This window comes from Pristiophorus japonicus, unplaced genomic scaffold, assembly GCF_044704955.1.
Source record: "Pristiophorus japonicus isolate sPriJap1 unplaced genomic scaffold, sPriJap1.hap1 HAP1_SCAFFOLD_2995, whole genome shotgun sequence".
NCBI classification, from domain to species: Eukaryota; Metazoa; Chordata; class Chondrichthyes; family Pristiophoridae; genus Pristiophorus; species Pristiophorus japonicus.
The window spans coordinates 1-19,806 of record NW_027252774.1 but is presented as its reverse complement, the minus strand read 5'-3'; the positions used below and the strand labels follow the sequence as shown (position 1 = coordinate 19,806).

General features: G+C 41.6%; 1 protein-coding gene across 1 annotated transcript; it reads right to left on the bottom strand.

Moving 5' to 3' along the window:
• Nucleotides 1-562: 562 nt before the first annotated feature.
• LOC139248888 (rab GDP dissociation inhibitor beta-like) lies at nt 563-16,687 on the bottom strand. Its single transcript, XM_070872236.1, has 9 exons — nt 16,630-16,687; nt 13,254-13,361; nt 11,821-11,920; nt 8,660-8,794; nt 6,280-6,478; nt 5,181-5,312; nt 3,301-3,400; nt 1,818-1,989; nt 563-834 (listed from the first exon to the last, which is right to left on the bottom strand). Exons 2-9 carry the CDS (start codon nt 13,338-13,340, stop codon nt 578-580), a joined length of 1,182 nt encoding a protein of 393 aa, XP_070728337.1. The 5' UTR covers nt 13,341-13,361; nt 16,630-16,687; the 3' UTR covers nt 563-577.
• Nucleotides 16,688-19,806: the final 3,119 nt, after the last annotated feature.

The following is a 19,806-nucleotide window of genomic DNA, read 5'->3' as shown; positions in this document are numbered from 1 at the left end:
AAAAATGTGGCCTCGCTACGCTGTGCAATCTACATTTTCCGTCCTGGAACTTTGCTGTGCTCCCACCCAGTGTCCACCCGGATTCGGTTTGGAAAATAACGATCACTCTACTTTATAGAGTAGTTCATTTTAATGCAGTTCTTCTTCACGTTTGGGCTTTTACTTTTAGTAGTATTTTTTAAATACACATGGGGAAGCGGTCTTTGCTGGCCGTTTCAACTTTTGTATCCAATGTCAGGGCAGCTACAGAAAAGGTTTGGTGCTACCCACACAGCATGCCTCAAGTGGCCAGAACATACAATTAGACTCGCATCCATTAATGCGACCAATTAACAACTATCAAATTTCCATCAAATTGGAGCGTGTGTCCCCAATACTGAGTGGGTTGAGACTGCTCACTGTTCCCTTTAGGGCCTTTATCCCAACAGGGCTTGGTTGAAATAAGCCCACAGATGGCTGTTAAAAGCCCATGTCATATTTATTCAAAGGTCTGGCATTTTTATTGACCAGACCATCGCAACATAGGGATGACAGATTTCTCCTTCAAACAAATTCCCATAAACTTCTCCTAATCAACTCATTGCCTATCAAAATAAAAAAACGATTTCAGACATCCTTCAATATAAAGCCTCACTATAAAATATTCTCTTCCAAGATGTCTAAAAACAATTCCAAATATTAAAGCATACTTCTGTTCCACAGGCTCCAGAAGATCGAGTGCGGGTTGAATTTCACTTTCAGGGTCATTGGTCTCCACTGTTGTGCTAATAATGGCAATGTACTTTCCTTGAGCAGCTACATTGTGTGCGTAGGATATCATGCAAATGTAGATGTCTAGGGAATGTTAAAACAGATTATGAAATCAAACACAGTCAAACAAACTAACAAGTTGCCCATTATCTTAAGCTCTTCAAAAGATTACAAATGTGACAAAAGATTAGTGCTCCAAAAATGTCCAGTCAATTTGAAACTTACTGCCCCGGGTTCTACTAGTAGCAAAGACTTCTGCCACCATAAATCTGACATTTTCTCATCAGGCTGGTGACCAGGTACAGTCTCATCAACTCTCATTCCTTCCCTTTGGAGCTGCACCTACTCTTCCTAATTCGGATTTTATCCAACCTTTGGGCGTTGTCATTTTTTCCCTCTGCTCCCATCTTGCACAGTCTGCATGCCTGACACGAGACTCCCTAAGCAAGTGCTCTACTCAGAACTCCTACAGGGCAAGCAAGCCCCAGGTGGGCAGAGGAAACGCTTCAAGGACACCCTCAAAGCCTCCTTGATAAAGTGCAACATCCCCACCAGCACCTGGGAATCCCTGGCCCAAGACCGCCCAAAGTGGAGGAAGAGTATCCAGGAGGGTGCTGAGCACCTCGAGTCTCATTACCAAGAGCATGCAGAAACCAAGCACAGGCAGCAGAAGGAGCGTGCGTCAAACCAGACTCCCCACCCACCCTTTCCTTCAACCATTTGTTTGCCCCACCTGTTGAGATTGTAATTCCCGCATTGGACTGTACAGCCACCAGAGAGCTCACTTAGAGTGAAAGCAAGGGACTGCCTATGATGACTACTCCTTTAGGTACTCCAATATATAATAAATGTTCCAGAATCAAGGGCAAGTAGGCAACCCATTTATAGCCCTTGCTCAATACTAAACAAGCTAGCTGCAAATTGATAGGTACTTGATCTCCTTGGAGAACATATCTCTGCTCAAATTTGAGCACAAGTTGTCTACTGCCCACTGCCCTTAAAAGGGCAAGCCTTTGCAGATCACTTCCAGGGCCATAATGAAATATAGATTTGCGAAAGCTACTCACCAGATTTTCTGTTGACCTGATTTTGTGGAATGATAATCTGACAGGAATTTACATCGGATATGCTCTTAATGGTGTGACTCAGGATGCAGATGACTCGAATCACCTGGCCAACTTTCTTCACACGGTCGGACACGTAACTGGGGTCACAGATCAGCTGCTTACAGCGGGCAATCTGCAAACAAAATACATTTTGATTAAATCTGACATAGCTCCAGAAGTCTCAGCGCAGGCGGCTACTTGGCCTGGGGCACCTCTGCCAGCAAGCAGCGGTTTTGCTGCCAATTTTCAAACAAGCACTCCTTTTTGTGGAAAGGCATCAATTCCGCAAACAGGATTTGTACAAACTCAATGCTGCCTTCACAAAACATTCCATGGACTATTTTGGGAGGATTGTTCCACCATTTAGTGTTTAAACTGGTAGTCAATCCCAATGGCTCAAATGAATAGTAAAGTTACTGCTGGTTAAGGCACTTCGATCGAAACTAGCCAACAGCTCTTGAAAGGTAAAAAGAATTGTTTTGACTGGTCCGTTTTGTCAGTGAGTGTTCAAATATCTCGAGTGCTCGAACATCTAGTGACCAAAGTGAAACTACAGTATCACCATTCCACCAAAATATTTAGTCCCAAGAAATCAGAACATGTTCAAAAATATCACATCCATTTATTATTTTTACATTATTATGCTACGCTCTAGCGGTTATATTGATAGAAATAGAAATAAACGATGGTTATAACTTGTCCTGCATGTTCAACTGTTGGAAAATAATGTAGCTTAACAATTCATGTTGAATTGTCTCAGCAGGCACTTACTCGGGTCTGCCTTTGGAGAGACTGAACAAACAGGCAAAAATCACAAATCTCCAGTCCAGATCACAAGGGATTATCCAAGTAAAAACCAGAAAAGGAAAGCGATCAGGCCGCTCGGGTGCTACCAACAGCAGACCCAAATGTGTAGCATTGATATTGTTCAAGTGCAGGAGGCTTGGACATTAAGTGTTGTCATATTTACAGAGACTGGAAAGTATTTCAATCCCAATAACCCCCATTCAGCACAATGGAAAAGCCAGTGATGTTCAAACTTGTGCATAGAAACATAGAAAATAGGTGCAGGAGTAGGCCATCTGACCCTTTGAGCCTGCATCACCATTCAATAAGATCATGGCTGATCATTCCTTCAGTATCCCTTTCCTGCTTTCTCTCCATACCTCTTGATCCCTTTAGCCGCAAGGGCATGGAGACCTCCTCCAAATAAATATTAACACTCCCAGAAACCAGTAGCATCCTAACTTTCGAAAGACAGTATCAGCTACCCGAAGGAAAGAGGCACAACGGTCGCACAGCTTCTTTACAACATATCTACAGTGGAACAAAATTGTGCTACAAGACAAATAATTGGAAAAAGTTGCTTGGACAGAAGTCCTCCGCATCCAGGGACTCCAGTTTAATAAATGATTTAAGCTCGCAAAGCACTTTAAGGTCTCACCTCTCCCTCAGACTTGACTCCAACCACATGTCCATTTTCCACAATTATTTCTTCAATAGGCTTGTTTAACATATAGGTCCCACCATAAATGGCACTTAACCTACAAAAAGGAAAAAATAGCTTAAACCAGCTTGCTCAGTGCTTATGGATAGCTGTTGGACAGTTTGTAGGTGTAACCTTTAAGAGGCAGGTTTCACAAGTTATTCAAGAATCAGACCAAAAGACACGGAAAAAAACTGAATACCCTGTATAAGAACATTGGAAGTGTCCAAGCATATTCCCAAACATGCAAACCATGTTAAATTCCCTCAGTTTAGGAATACTGAACTCAGCCTAGGAATACTGAACTCAGCCATTTGAGCCATGACCATTTTGTTCCTTGGCACTCATTCTGGACCATTTCAAACAAAAGCCAATATACTTGAAGATACAAGTGTTTTTCCTACAGTCAGTGTGAATATTTAGATCCTTAACTGTGAAGTACAGATTTATCTCCACTCTCGAAGTCGCAGACCACCGAGACACTGCATACAGGCATCAGTAATCAGGATTGCAAATATTGACATCAGTTGCATCTTAACACCAAATGTTTCACTGTACTCCACCTGCCTGTACCAAAATATGTTCTGGCTTTCATGTGTGAAAGCAAAACACAAAAAAAAACACTTGTTTACTTACTATAAACAAACACCCAAGTATAGAATGAGCTGAGGATAGTTAGCCCATCAAGCCCACACTTGACATGTAATCACCAGACTATTTAATTTAATGGAGGCAACTGCACAAAGTTCCAAGAGAAAATATATATTTCTCCAATCTTATCAATCCTGACCAGCAACATTGCAGTGGCATTTCAGCAGGAATATTAACATCTTGTATTTGATGTTCGTGGGAGTAGCTTAGAAAAAGGTTAGTGTGTTCTTCAAGCTTTAATCATTAAGTTAAACAAGATTTATAATTAAATGCAATTAACAGATTCAAGAGTTTGAAGTAAACATACAAGTTATACACGTGCTGTTTAAAATCTCCAGCCAAGAGGAAACTTTTCAAAATAAATGAATATTGGCTCCACTCATTTGGACAGACTAAAGTTTTTTACATTCTCAATAGTTTGAGACTAGGTGGGCCGCACAAAGTTACCAGAATACACAATATCCAACCCTGTAAGTTTGTGCAAATTAAGATTTAACCATCAAAAAAGTATTCATTAAAAGGAAAAATCTCAAAGTATTAGGATCCCAACAATTCCTGAGAAAATGATACACAGGTCTGTGACCACATGACCCACACTCAGTTACTGATCCCAGCCTCAGTGCTGTGCATAAACCACAAGTGGAGTCAGGCACTTTCACAAGAGGTTGGGATGATTGGAGTCATACCAGGCTGTGCATGCACTTCCTGGTGGGCAAAGGAGTGGCAATGGAAAAGGTCTCAGCACTGCCCATAGGATCTGAGATAGCCTGAAAGAGCAGCTTACTACCAATGTTCCCTGCAAGTGTTTTTGGGTGCATGGCCCTTTTAAGTGGCTGAGCGGCCCATTCAAATTTTCGCGCATGTATGGTTATTCCAATTGAAAAACCTTCGAGCAGCCCGAGTGAGAGGTCCAGATCGCTGCACGTCTGCACAACTTAAAGGGAACATTGGTTACGACTCCCAGTTTTAAAAGCCTATAAAGTTCTATTTATATTTTTTTAAGGCTTTACAAATATGCAATTCATATCTATGATGTGGTCAAGTTTATTACAGGCGTTTTCTAGCTTAGAGTTTCAAGAATAAAATGCCTGAATCGAACACTTATTTCACACTGGATTTTCTTCCTTGCCCTGTATCCATCAACAGTCCATCTTTCTATTCAACAGAGAATTTGCAATAATGCTCACCTGGCAAAACCCTGAGGCAGCTCTCCAAGGCCGTAAAGAGGGTAAAGGTATGGACTTTTCCCATAGCGAGCCAGCGATTCACTGTAAAGCTTCATCCTGTTTAACGTCTCAAGGCAAGGTTGGTCAAGATATCTAAAAAAAAAGGTTAGAAAGATTTGAACGTGACCATATGAATATTCCTAAATAAGTTCGAGAATTGACTGATGGGATCATGCTACAGCTAGCGTTGGGCACGTACCATACGGGCAAGCTTATGATCTTAGTCGTATGAAGTAGAAGCAAAGTGGAGGCCCACTGCTTCTCCCAAGAGGCACAGGGGGAAGGGAAGGGAAGGAAAGAAAACTCCTAGCATCCATGAGTCACGGATGCCCGAGAAGTAAACCAAGTTTATCCTGTGAAAGTACGCTCTGTAGCTTTCGCTCTACTCTGGTCAGACATCTCTCGTGAGAAGGAAAACCCACTAATACTATGCTACAGACCACCAGATCAGCACAAGGACTAAATTGTTCTTATGAGGCACAGAGGGAAATATGAGAACAAAGTAATGGGAGACTTCAAATCAAATATAAATTGGGGAAACCCAAGTAGTCTAGAATCAGATTTGGTAACCTGCTTCATCAAGGAGGCAATCGGAGGCAGGTGTCATCCTGAAACGGCAATAGTTCAAGAATTGGAGGTATTGGCACCCCTGTGTGACTAGATAACATTAAACATTATCTGGGAGTCAAAAATATTTAAGACCAGGAGCCAGGTATTTAATGGCTAAATTCAATTAAACAAGGGAATAAATAAAGCAAATAGATTGGGGAAGGCTGTTTGACCACACTTCAATAATGGCCAAGTTGAAGATATATAATTCTGAGCATGCAGGATAAAGAGTGAAAATGACAAGCTCAGACGAAACCAAAGCAACCCTGAATGGAATTAACAAATTTAGAGTGATACACAAACCCTACAGGGATAAAAGGAAAAGAGTTTCACTGGTATTATCTAAGTGCAGCAAACACAAAGGGTGATCAGAGAGGCAGAAACCTCATATTTAGATACATAAAATATAAAAAAGTTAGACAGAAGAATTACTGCAGCAACAAGCACTCACTCATCTGTCCTGTACAAGGCTAGAGCATGGCCTGTGAAATCGATGACATCCTTCCCCAAGCCACATTTCTCATATACACCCCTCATAGTTGTTTTCTTGGGGTCAATGCCATCCCAAGTCAGGGGATCATTTTCATCGTAAACAGAAACACGCTGTAAAAGCTTCCTAAATCGATTTTTCTCCATAAAACCCAACAAATCTGTTTAAAAAAAAAAAGCCACATTAAATTACAGTCCAGCGCATGAACCCCTCATTGTTGAAACTCGCTTTACAATCCTGGCTCTATTACAGGAAATATAATTTTATCTTTCACTCATTTATGGTGGTCCAATAAACCAAATTAATCTGGTTTGTTTCATTTCATTTGGCAACAATGGCCTACACATTTTACAGTACTGTCATTCGACATATTTAGCATATTGGTATTAAAACACCAAGAGACACAAACCAAATGTTTCCTTTAATTTTTTTGGGTGCACAGCCCCTTTAAGGGGCTGCACGGCTCATTCCAAATGCCTCACATGCACAGGTTTTTCCTATTTTAAAGCTGGTGAGCCCGCCGCACGGGAGCCGCACCGCGCTACAAGGAACATTGAACTCATGTTCGTGGAATACCCAATTCATTAGCTTGAATTGCTCCTGCACAACATCCAGCAGTGACAGACCTGAAAGCATCTGGCACTGTGTTTCTTAAAATGCTCTGTCTATTCAGAAACCTACCAATGGCAATTTTTCCCCACAGTTCAAAAAAAGGTACATTAGTAAAGATTCACAAGGCTCATTTTTTCACTGATAGCCTAATGACAACAGTGGATTAAACCAATTCTTTAACTGCATGTGGCTGTAAGAATTTAGCAGAACCAGAGCACGGTCAAGGATACTGCAACACAAATGTTGATAAACTAACAGGACAATTTGCTGGCAGGTTATGTACAGGAAGCAGTACATGACACCAAGTGTTAGGATGTAGGTTAGTAAAATTTCCCAAAGAGTTAAAGCTTCTGATCTCGTGACTCATTACATTGCATAAAGCAGTGAGTTCACTGGCAAGAAACAAACAAAAATCACAACCCACCGAGCTTAAAAGGAGCAGAAAACTGGCAGAAGTTATTTTATCTGTTCCACCCAACTTATTAAAAATTAAATGTTTCTATTAGTTGAGAGATTGCTTTTAGCACTGATGTGGCTATAAATAGAGCTGGAGCACCAGACCCTGGAACATCGTGGCGGAGGTGCGGTGAATGAGGTACGGGGTCCAGAAGAGTCGAGGGCCCAGCGGCAGCGCGGACTTGCCCACACTGCGATATGTGTGCGCACTACATCTGTGCAGCAGAGCAGATCTCCAGTCGTCCTGGTTAATCCTTGCCACCTGATAAAGGCTGAGCTCTGTCAAGCCCGTGTGATGGCTGATGTGCAACGGTCACCACACGTTAAAAAAATTCACGCACAGGCATCGTCCACCCCCTCAACTAGAGTTCAGGACTGGAACATTGGGACCTTCATTGAAACATCTGCGAACTCTCGTGGAAGCAAGTCATCCTTGTTCGCGGGACCGCCCATGATGATGATGACAGAGTCTGAATTGTTTCTTTCCTGGTTCTAAAGATCATTTAGCAATTAAAGGTGTACCCCTTGGTAAAGACACAGGCCAATGAACAACCCACCCTGCGTTAAAAGTTACCGATTCTGCCTGGGAACTATAGCCAAGAGTTCCACAGTTGTTGTGTTTCACGCGCAAAAGGATTAGCTAATGCTCCGCGAAAGCAAAGAGGTTCCTGCTCCCTAGTCCCACGACCCCCAGAAATCTCTTTTGCTGAACAAAGTGCTTTCAAACACTACTCGGAGAAAAATATGAGAAACGGGAAAAAGAAAATTCAATATGATTTTGGTATCAAGGTCGACCATGTTACATCTAGTCAGCTGATTTCTGCCAGTGCACTCACTGCAAGTCTCAGATGAAGATGTACAATTTCGAGATCTTAAAAGCAAAGGATTACATGAGTTACAGGACCTGCAAGACCATCGAAACACAATGGTACTAAAATCCAAAACCAGCACTAGCGCACAACACATGCCTAGTCTTCGAACTGGAAAAAGAGCTGCTCTACCAAAACAGGTAGTATCTATGTTTGCAAGTGCTTGACAAGTAGTTCTGGCCCAAATGCCACATCAAAACCAAAAAAAAATTGGCTTTGGAAGATTACTGTCAAGTGCTTTCCTACATGAGCATTCACTTGATATTTCAGCCGGATTAGTTTTACTTCCATTTTTGAGAGAGATCAGACACAATTGGTACAAAAGAAAATGTTACCCGTGTCAAAAATTACATTTACTCTTTCCCAACCACCATTACCCTTTAAGCATTTTATTTCCTACTCACTGGAACCCAAGGCTTCCTTTTCAGTGGATGGCACCTTGTAGATTTTGCCTTTTTTGTAAACATAGCTGCCTTCAATAACCTTAAAGTCAAGGTAACGGGTAACTTCAGTATACAGTAGCATCTTCACAAGTTGACCTGCAAACAAAGGATTATACTTTTTAAAATGCATGTCACTACAAAGATAGAAAATGAATGAGAACAAATGAAGGTGTATGGGGCGAGAGAGAGAGGGCGAGAGAGGGGGCGAGAGGGCGAGAGAGAGAGAGAGAGAGAGGGCGAGAGAGAGAGAGAGAGAGAGAGGGCGAGAGAGAGAGAGAGAGGGAGGGCGAGAGAGAGAGAGAGAGAGAGAGGGCGAGAGAGAGAGAGAGAGAGAGGGCGAGAGAGAGAGAGAGAGAGAGAGGGCGAGAGAGAGAGAGAGAGAGGGCGAGAGAGAGAGAGAGGGCGAGAGAGAGAGAGAGAGAGAGAGAGAGGGCGAGAGAGAGAGAGAGGGCGAGAGAGAGAGAGAGGGCGAGAGAGAGAGAGAGGGCGAGAGAGAGAGAGAGAGGGCGAGAGAGAGAGAGAGGGCGAGAGAGAGAGAGAGGGCGAGAGAGAGAGAGAGGGCGAGAGAGAGAGGGCGAGAGAGAGAGGGCGAGAGGGCGAGAGAGGGCGAGAGGGCGAGAGAGGGCGAGAGAGAGAGAGAGGGCGAGAGAGAGAGAGAGGGCGAGAGAGAGAGAGAGGGCGAGGGCGAGGGCGAGAGAGAGAGAGAGGGCGAGGGCGAGAGAGAGAGAGAGGGCGAGGGCGAGAGAGAGAGAGAGGGCGAGGGCGAGAGAGAGAGAGAGAGGGCGAGAGCGAGAGAGAGAGAGGGCGAGAGCGAGAGCGAGAGAGCGAGAGCGAGAGCGAGAGAGAGAGAGAGAGGGCGAGAGCGAGAGAGAGAGAGAGGGCGAGAGCGAGAGCGAGGGCGAGAGGGCGAGAGAGAGAGAGAGAGGGCGAGAGAGAGAGAGAGAGGGCGAGAGAGAGAGAGAGAGGGCGAGAGAGAGAGAGAGAGGGCGAGAGAGAGAGAGAGAGGGCGAGAGAGAGAGAGAGAGGGCGAGAGAGAGAGAGAGAGGGCGAGAGAGAGAGAGAGAGGGCGAGAGAGAGAGAGAGAGGGCGAGAGAGAGAGAGAGAGGGCGAGAGAGAGAGAGAGAGGGCGAGAGAGAGAGAGAGAGGGCGAGAGAGAGAGAGAGAGGGCGAGAGAGAGAGAGAGAGGGCGAGAGAGAGAGAGAGAGGGCGAGAGAGAGAGAGAGAGGGCGAGAGAGAGAGAGAGAGAGGGCGAGAGAGAGAGAGAGAGGGCGAGAGAGAGAGAGAGAGGGCGAGAGAGAGAGAGAGGGCGAGAGAGAGAGAGAGGGCGAGAGAGAGAGAGGGCGAGAGAGAGAGAGAGAGGGCGAGAGAGAGAGAGAGAGGGCGAGAGAGAGAGAGAGAGGGCGAGAGAGAGAGAGAGAGGGCGAGAGAGAGAGAGAGAGAGGGCGAGAGAGAGAGAGAGAGCGAGAGAGAGAGAGAGAGGGCGAGAGAGAGAGAGAGAGGGCGAGAGAGAGAGAGAGAGAGGGCGAGAGAGAGAGAGAGAGGGCGAGAGAGAGAGAGAGAGGGCGAGAGAGAGAGAGAGAGGGCGAGAGAGAGAGAGAGAGGGCGAGAGAGAGAGAGAGAGGGCGAGAGAGAGAGAGAGAGGGCGAGAGAGAGAGAGAGAGGGCGAGAGAGAGAGGGCGAAAGAGAGCGCGAAAGAAAGAAAGAGGGAAAGAAAGAAAAAGAGGGAAAGAAAGAGAAAGAGAGAGCGAGCGGAGAGCGAAAATAAGAGGAAGGAGAGAAAAAAAATTGCATTTATATAGTGCTTTTCACAACTGCAGGACATCCCCCGAGTATCAGCCTAAATTGTTTACTGAAATCTCTGGAGAAGGGCTTGAACTCAGGATCTTCTAAATCAGAGACATGTGTGCTACCACTGAGTGAAGGCTGACATGCCATATATTCAATAACTCTGCTCCTTCTACAGTGAGCTTACACCATTCCCTTAATTACACATCAGGGTACACACTGCAACATATTGCTATACAAGAACATAATAGGAACAGGAGTAGGCCGTACGGCCCCTCGCGCCTGCTCCGCCATTCAATAAGATCATGGCTGATCTGATCATCGACTCAGCTCCACTTCCCTGCCCGCTCCCCATAATCCCTTATCGTTTAAGAAACTGTCCATTTCTGTCTTAAATTTATTCAATGTCCCAGCTTCCACAGCTCTCTGAGGCAGTGAATGCCACAGATTTACAATCCTTAAAGAAATTTCTCCTCATCTCTTTTAAATGGGTGGCTCCTTATTCTAAGACCATGCCCTCTAGTTCTAGTCTCCATCAGTGGAAACATCCTCTCTGCATCCACTTTGTCAAGCCCCCTCAATCTTATACGTTTCGATAAGATCACATCTCATTCTTCTGAATTCCAATGAGTAGAGGCCCAACCTACTCAACCTTTCCTCATAAGTCAACCCCCTCACCCCCGGAATCAACCTAGTGAACCTTCTCTGAACTGTCTCCAAAGCAAGTATATCCTTTCGTAAATATGGAAACCAAAACTGCACACAGTATTCCAGGTGTGGCCTCACCAATACCTTGTATAGCTGTAGTAAGACTTCTCCGCTTTTATACTCCATCCCTTTGCTCTACTTAGCAGCAAGGCATGTTACAATTGGCACCAACAGCCATTGTTTTTTTTTGGGGGGGGGGGGGGGTGAGATTGCAGAGAGCACAAGAGAAACAAATGATGATCATTTGGTTGATATACCAGGAGAGCAACTTGTGGGGGTAGGGGTGGCATTAGAAAGAGAAAAACACATTCATTTCTTGTGTGTTCTGCTCCAAGACAACTCCTAGCTCAATATCTCACCGGGGAGGCTTCCCCCAAGAGCGCTACTCCTCATTATGATTGAAGGAGCATGCACAGCCATCAGACAAGTATCTTGCTGGATGGCAACATTCATTTGGAGAACAATGTCTTTTTTAAAAAAAAATGCTTCCACATTAGTAGACAATCAAGGTTTGTGTTTATGGTCAAGAATTACCATAAAATTACAGCTCCCACAATTTCACCTCCTGAATCAGAGACAGTTTGCCTCATAGGTTAAATAAATATTTCAACAAAAAATGTTTTCCCTACCATTAGCCATAAGAAACTTTGGAATCAGGTCAACGTTCCAGTCTCTTCCCCTGCCCATGGATTCTGGCGGTGAACCCGGGAGATTAAATCTTTTGTACAGCTGAAGAAAAGAACATGTACCTGTATTTAGATAGTTCAAGTAGTAAATGTATGGATTTTTAAGCATCTCCTTGCAACAAAATCAGATGCACAGAAACCAGGACAGCACATTCAAACCAACCTGTGAGTAGATGGTACAAGGAGCATTATTCATTTTTTGCTGAGGACTAAAATCTCAATCAGTATTTTTCTTGAGGGCAACTCTCAGGAATGTCACAAAACAATGATGGAACGGGTGTCCGCAGTTAGAACTCCTCGGTGATCTCTTATTTCAGTGTGCCAGCTCAGTCAACACCTGGCCAATTTGTGCACTGAATCCAGGGCACTGGTATATTCAAAAAAAAACTTCCATTTATATGACACTTTTCATTCTTTCTTGAAGAAGTGCCTTATGTAGGCAAATGAGGAAGCTATTTTGTGCCAGCAATATCCCACAAGCAGCCACAAGATGAGTAACAAGTCAATCTGTTTTTGATGCTGCTGGCTCAGGGGAAAGTGTTGGTGGTAACATGGGGCTTTAACATCCACATGAACCACAATAGGAGGCAATGCCACAGTCTTCAAATCTCAAAAGGGATTGAATTTCCAAAAAGCTATTTTCTCAAAACTGCACTGAAGTGTCAGCCTAAGCTACATAATGGCCTGCGGTGGGGATCTAACTTAAGCGCTTCTGGCCCAGGCGTTCAATTGTTTCAACTGAGCCAAACTGGTAATCGTAAGAGAAAGTGCAACACAGGTGTGGCCCATCTCACTCATGGTGAAATGTTGCATACTGCACTAAACTCAACTCTGATGTATAGGACTCCTCCTAATCCAATAGGTTTGAGGTGTAACCTTGAACAGTATAAAGTCAGTTGCACATCTCAGTTATACTGCATTTTGGGGCATAACTGACCAAATTCAATTCAAAATGAATTCCCAGACACAGTGTAATCAAGGTGAACGCCAAGATTCTCCAAAAACCCATTTAAACAAACTTAAGATTTCCTCTTCCATTTCATACAAAGATTCTAAGCACATATGCAGTTAGCTTAACTTGGTGAGTGGACAACTGATTAATAAAAATATTTGACAAACTTTTAGGCTGGTCTCAATAAGTACATTGCCCGATGGAGATCAGAACCCAAGACTTTAAAACAATCAAAGATTAAGACTTGCGTCTGAAGAACAGGCCTTGTGGCTATATAACATTACCACAATTATTATTATTTTTTTTTTAAAAAAAGGACAAATCAAAGAATGTAAAAGAGCTTGGAAGTAAAAAGATCAGAATTTGTGACTGCATATATTTGATGCTAAGTGAAGGAAGGAAGCAGTTCTTCCTTATTACTTACATCATCCAGGGGCGTTATAGATGCACTTTCACCTCCATAGTAAGAGTTGCGATCCATGTGCAGGACTTTCTTCCCTTTCACTGACATCAAGCCAGAAAGGATGCATTCCTGCGAAAATTCAAGAAAGTCAGAACCTGGAGAATTCAGATGAAGCTATTCAAGCTGTTGGATCAGTAAATTCTTTGTGGGAAAACAGCACAATAATGCAAGGTCTGTTCCATGCAGCATTATTCAGTTAAGAATTTATAGATAATACGTATGTATAAATTGAACACTAGGTTTATGGCAATCCCCACACTCAAGTATGGCAGAATGTCAAGACATAAGGAAATGCAATGTAATTAGCCTGTAGAATTAAAGGCAATGGCATAATTTCCACATGCTCACAAAAATATAATTTGGAAAACTGTTGCAATAAAGTTATTTATGCAAACTGCATTTTTTCAGCTAGGATACTTTCAGGAACAGTCTCAAGAACTAATCTGTAATCAGATTCTCAGAGAAAGTTAGTTACTTTATGAATAAATTGAGTAGGAAACAAACTAATCCAAAATAAATTGCAAATATTTAATCTACCAAAAGCCATTTATATAGCTACTGTAACTTGAAATGCCGTTAAGTAATTTTTTTTCACAATTCAACATTGCAGAATATCGGATTTGTACAGATGGTGTACACTCCATTTGATGGAAAACTTTAAATCTAGTTGAGAACGCTATAAAGCAATGGCACTTCTCAGAAATGATGCAAGTAGCTAATTGGAAGACTGGATCATAGGCACTCCATGGACCAATCATATCATACATAACCCTGCAGATTCCACAAACCATATTGCTAGCTGCAACAGCTTCAAAAACATTTTCAACGTACAAATGCAAGTGTACAATTGGGTTTTCTCCCAACATTTAAAAAAGGTGTATCCATAAACTCCAAGAGTCCCCCATGAACAAAACATGCTCTGTTTTTTGTGCCATGAATGGGACTGTGTGCTGAAGGACTAACAATTACCTTTCAATAACTGTACAACTACCATAGGCCATACACACAATTGCCAGAGTACTCTGAAAAGCAGTAAACACCACATTGTCAGACCATTAAGGTCAGGCTACAACCAAGTTCCACTTACAAGATAAGCACTGAGAAAACAAAGATTCAGTCCACAAGAGTTTAAAATGTCTACTTCAGAACATATTTCTTGAAATGTTGCCATTAACCTTTCAAAGTATAAATGGCCAGTCCCTAAATGACCTACTTTCTGAATACAAGCATTGACACCAAAGGAAGCCCGCCAAGTGTGGTGGAATCAGAACACGTTTGTACTGGCCACTTCCTTGACTGAGACAAAGAAGCTGAATACAACTATCAAAAGTCCATTTTTTAAGTTTGCATTTACTCCACAACCTATATAGAGTAAAACCAATTAAAACTTTCCTATTTGATGTAGAAAGAAACTTTTCACAATCACTTTTCTGCAAAGTTTATTTTAATTTCTCCTCCTCCCCCCACTCCAGGGTAAAATCAAGCAATCTCAGCACATCGAACTTCACAACACATTACAGGGCAGCTGCCTTCTCTGGCCAGACAGTTCAACAGACAGGACCTCAGAAACCATATTTCACACAGCATCTGATCTCTATCTGTACTCACCTTTTAACCCCCAATCCCATTATTCACCAGATACTCATCCAATTATTTTGGAAGCTTTAAATGGCCAGCATTAACTGCTTTAACTGAGATTCTATGACACACAGTATGAGCAAACTATTCCTTCCATTCCCATCTTGCCCAAGACTTGCTTATAACCATAATTATCCATGTCTCAGCATTTTAAAAACTTCAACTCAATCATTCATATAAAATATGGGGTCTTTGCTATATGCACTCATTACTTAAAATCATCTCTATGCCTCTCCAATGCAGCAGTATCTTTTTGACGGTAGGGTTCACAAAGCTGAATAAAATATACTAAATGTGCTCTCAATGATCAATAATCTTCCAGCTTTTAGCATAATGCCCTTGAGATCTGTCTTATTAGCTACATGGTCAACAATTAAACCCAAATTGCTTGTCATTCTGTACACGTCATGTGCCATAGTGCAATACATCTCTATCTGTAGAGATGTGCTTAATTGGTCCAGGCCCCTAAACTCACGCTTGTCAACTGACCAGAGCTTGCAATCACCAAATTTTAAATTACATGTACATACTCATCAATTTTGGATGGCATGAATACCACAGGGACTAGAACAGATCTCGTTGGAAATTCATTAGTCACTGCTCAAGTCACAGATTTTTACATGCTTCATAATTTTAATAGCTCCTTAAGGAATCGACTGTCAGTCGATAGTGCACACTTCAATTTTAAACTGGCCTATTCCTCAGCTGTGCACCAAGATTCTAAAAGTAAAGTTAAAAAAAGCCAAATAAAAGTTTGCCTGGCAAATTAAATAATTTGGCAGCTCAATACCCATGAGCAAAACCTCAGTGATGGTCTCCCCACCTCATGCCTTTAAACTTATCTAGCATAATCACACATGAAATACTGGATGTCAGTCTAAATTCCTTGCACAATATGGTTGACACTCGGGGTTTTAAACCCCATGTCTGACTGCAATCCCCACGATTCGATCCAGCATGATAATTGTCATCACAGATTCAATTTAGTCATTCTATTGACAATGTAATTTTTTTTGCCTGCTGTGCATTACAGCTGATAAATAAGCAATGCTGTGTCAATCCCTAGTTCTTATGGAGCTGTACATACAAACTTACACAAAACAACCTTAATTCTGATCGTGTTATCTTGTTTTCCTTTGGACTGGGAGGTGAAGCCACAAAAGGAAAAGGTCACAAATGTTAGAGATTACAAGGCATTCTTTTCCACTCTCTTCCTTGAACATTCAATAAGATCAAGAGACTGCTGAGCATAAAACCTGTGAATTGGATTCTCTTAATTCCATTTCAATTACATAAACATTAATTCCATTCATCCCAAATACTATACCAAGCTGACAAATACATCAAATTCAAAATATTAAATGTGCAATCTTCATGAGAAGTTGATGATAAATCTCGGTATTGTTTGCACCATGACACTACCAGTAACAATACAATGTATTACAAGTGAATCTGCCTCAATCACTATTCAACCCTTGTGAAAATGGTACCGTCATTTTGTTCATCATAATGCTCTCAAACAGCTGTATCAAAAAACAGGACACACAATGCCATCTGCTGTGACTCAAAGCATCCAGCCTAGATAGTACTTTAAAGTACAGCACAAATCAATTGAAATGTTGTTTAAAAAAATAAGGATTAGTGAAAACTTGCAGAACTTGATATATTCATCTTGTATTTAGGTGCAGACATTTCTTACCTTGCAACAAATTGATGCACCCGTAGTGGTACTTTATTAACAAGATTCCACATCGGCAATTAATGGCTACCATAAGGAATCCTGGAATAGATGGTCAAGTATGTCACTGAAGAGACAATGGGCTTAAAACAGGAAAGAGTATACTCTTAATTAGCCGTGCATCAGGCTGTAAAAATGCTACTGTCGTGCATATAGACATATCTATACGCATACACCACTTTGATAAGAATCAAAAGCAAAACCTCGAGTACCAAAATAGCAGGTACAGCAAATATTGCAACCAGATTCAAAAGGATTTGGATCCTTTATATAACTTGGTAACGGGTTGCAGATATATTACAAAGTTGAAAAAAAGAGGCTGTGCTAAGCAGAAATACCATAAAGTAAGCCGGTCAGGAAAACTTTTAGGAATTATTGTAGACTAATAAAAAAAAAAGATGCAGACATATGTGGCTACAGTAAAAGAGGGAGATAAAAGGACTGCATTTCACTAGAGGAGGGAAATAGTACATCTAAGTAGTGCGTGTTACTGGATTTGAGATGTTGTCTGGGACCCCATCTGGAGGACTGCACACAACTCTAAATCGCCCAATTGTAGAAGGTTATTACTGCCCTTGTGGGAATTCAGGTCAGTAAATAGCTTGTAAATTTGAGCTCCCAGGTCAGAAGAACCTATATATAATGAAATATACATACAAATTGTATTGACAACCCACCCAAGAATAAAACCTGAGAACAAGGCACAAGAGTAGAATTAGGACAGTAAATAAAACTAAAAAGGTCCAGAAACAAGATTAGATCTAAAACATGGAACTTCTAGGGCTATAACCCTGATTAAGAATCCCCAAAACCTATTTATTTAATAGTACTTCATTTCAGGGGCAATTTCCTCTGGTCAGCATGCTTGAATGTGACATGTCCAAGATATTAAAATACATTGCATTAACTACACAAGGATGTCATTCATTTGTGAGCTAGATTTTAAAAATACAGGTATAAATAAAGTAGGGTGAATTTTCGAAAAATGTAATGAATCAACTTAAGTCTAGCCTGAATTAACTTTTGACTAATACTACTAGGTGGCTCCAACCTAGAGTGACCTCTGATAGGTATAATAACTTTTGTCTTGCCCTGCACCTCTTCCAAAAGGTAATGTTTATTGCTATACTCATTATCGGGTACGGTAAGCACAGTTATGTTACTGGACTAGTAATCCAGATGCCTGGACAATTGACCTGGGGACTTGAGTTCAAATCCCATCATGGTAGTTGGGGCATTTAAATTCGATTAATTAAATAAATCTGGAATTAAAAAAATAATATCAGTAATGGTGACCACGAAACTACTGGATTGCCGTAAAAACCCATCTGGTTCACTAATGCCCTTCAGGGAAGGAAATCTGCCACCCTTACCCAGTCTGGCCTATATGTGACTCCAGACATACAGCAATGTGGTTGACTCTTAACTGCCCTCTGAAATGGCCTAGCAAGCCACTCAATTGTATATGTGGCTCACCACCACCTTCTCCAGGGCAATAAATGCTGGCTTTGCCAGAGACACCCACATCACACGAATAAATTTTTTTTAAATCCTGTAAAATCTAATTGTGGAGTCTAGCAAATTAGATTTTCACATCTAAACAGTGAGCCAAAAAGCCCAATTGCTGATGGACTTGAAATTAGATATCTCAAATAGGTTAAGTGGTTCTAATGCACGTACAAAATATAACCACTTTGTTTCCTGTAGTATTTAAAGGAACCCTTGTAAGGGAACAGAGAAGCCCCATTTTACTTGAAATATAAGCCATTAAACAACTTACCCATGCATCTGCTGCAAACCAATTTACATGTGCAAAATCTCTAGTGCCTTCCATAGCCCACAATAAAAGATTGTTTGCACAATTACATACTGGGAAAGCTATTCAATTGGAGCCCACATTTCAAAACCCTCAGGGCAATTTTTCTTATAACCCATTAGCTTTTGTTGCTTTGCAATAGGTTTACTGAAGTGTCTTGTTGGGTAAAAAGCTTAAAAAAGGATGCAAGTGATGAAACCACTTTACCAGTAAAAATGCTGGAAGAGCACACTATACACAACTTGCATATTGGTCGTTTACTACTCCCACAGTATAGCATCTTCAGTGGCTGAAGTGGACAGTATACAACAGTTTGAAAAATAGCTTGCAACAGGACTAATTATACTGTTAGTCATTCCCCTTTCAAATTAGATCAGGGATTAAGATAATGAAAGTTAAGCAAAACACATCCTGCAATTTCCAAAAGCAGTTTTATTGACAGTGCAACGAAGCCAGAGACTTAGCGGTTCCAGTGAGCTTTAAAACTTGACAACTCAGCTTCTAATACCAGCAGTGATTTGATTTAATCCCCTGGGTACTACCATCCTTCCACTACTGGCTGTCATTTTGATTCCAAGCGACAGCTAGAGTACACAGCTTCAGTGCTCAGTAACAAACAGCCAAGTTAACCTAGCTACATATTATTGCTGCCAACTGTCAGAAATCACCATAAGCTGCAACTTCTTGTAAAAAGACTTTAAAAAAACTTCTGCAGTGTCAAAAAATTGCTAGCAACAACCAATCTCCCAGAATCGGAACTAACAGCACCAATGCTGAGAAGTATCTTTAATCAACGGCAACCAGTGCAAATGATGAAAGGAACAACTGCCTCTGCTGTTTAGATAATTTTAATCTATTTGTCCTACTCCATCTAGACACCCAATTTATATTTTTTTTAAAAAGGCAAACATTAATAGTAAAACACAAGCCAGATGAATAAATGCATCTAGTCTACCCAAAATATTTCAGACCTTTAAAGCATAGAGTTGTGTGTGGAATAAATTATTTTTAGTGACTCACTATGCTGAAGCAGATTTTCAAAAGACTTCAGTGCCTATGACCATACTGCCTAGCAGCCATGCACAGAAATTACAGTACCTTTTCCCACACTCAAAGGCTCCTCTATTAAATTTCATGGTGTATCATACGAAACCAATGCAATCGAATTACTAAATTCAAGCTGCAATGAATCGATTGTCACTATGATTAAAGAGACTTCACAGCATAGTTAGCCAAATTCTTTGAATTTAATATTTGTGGCACAAAGCAGGCAGCAAGCACAAGTGAATAGTTTTCAGCATCACCATGAACAATGACATTTC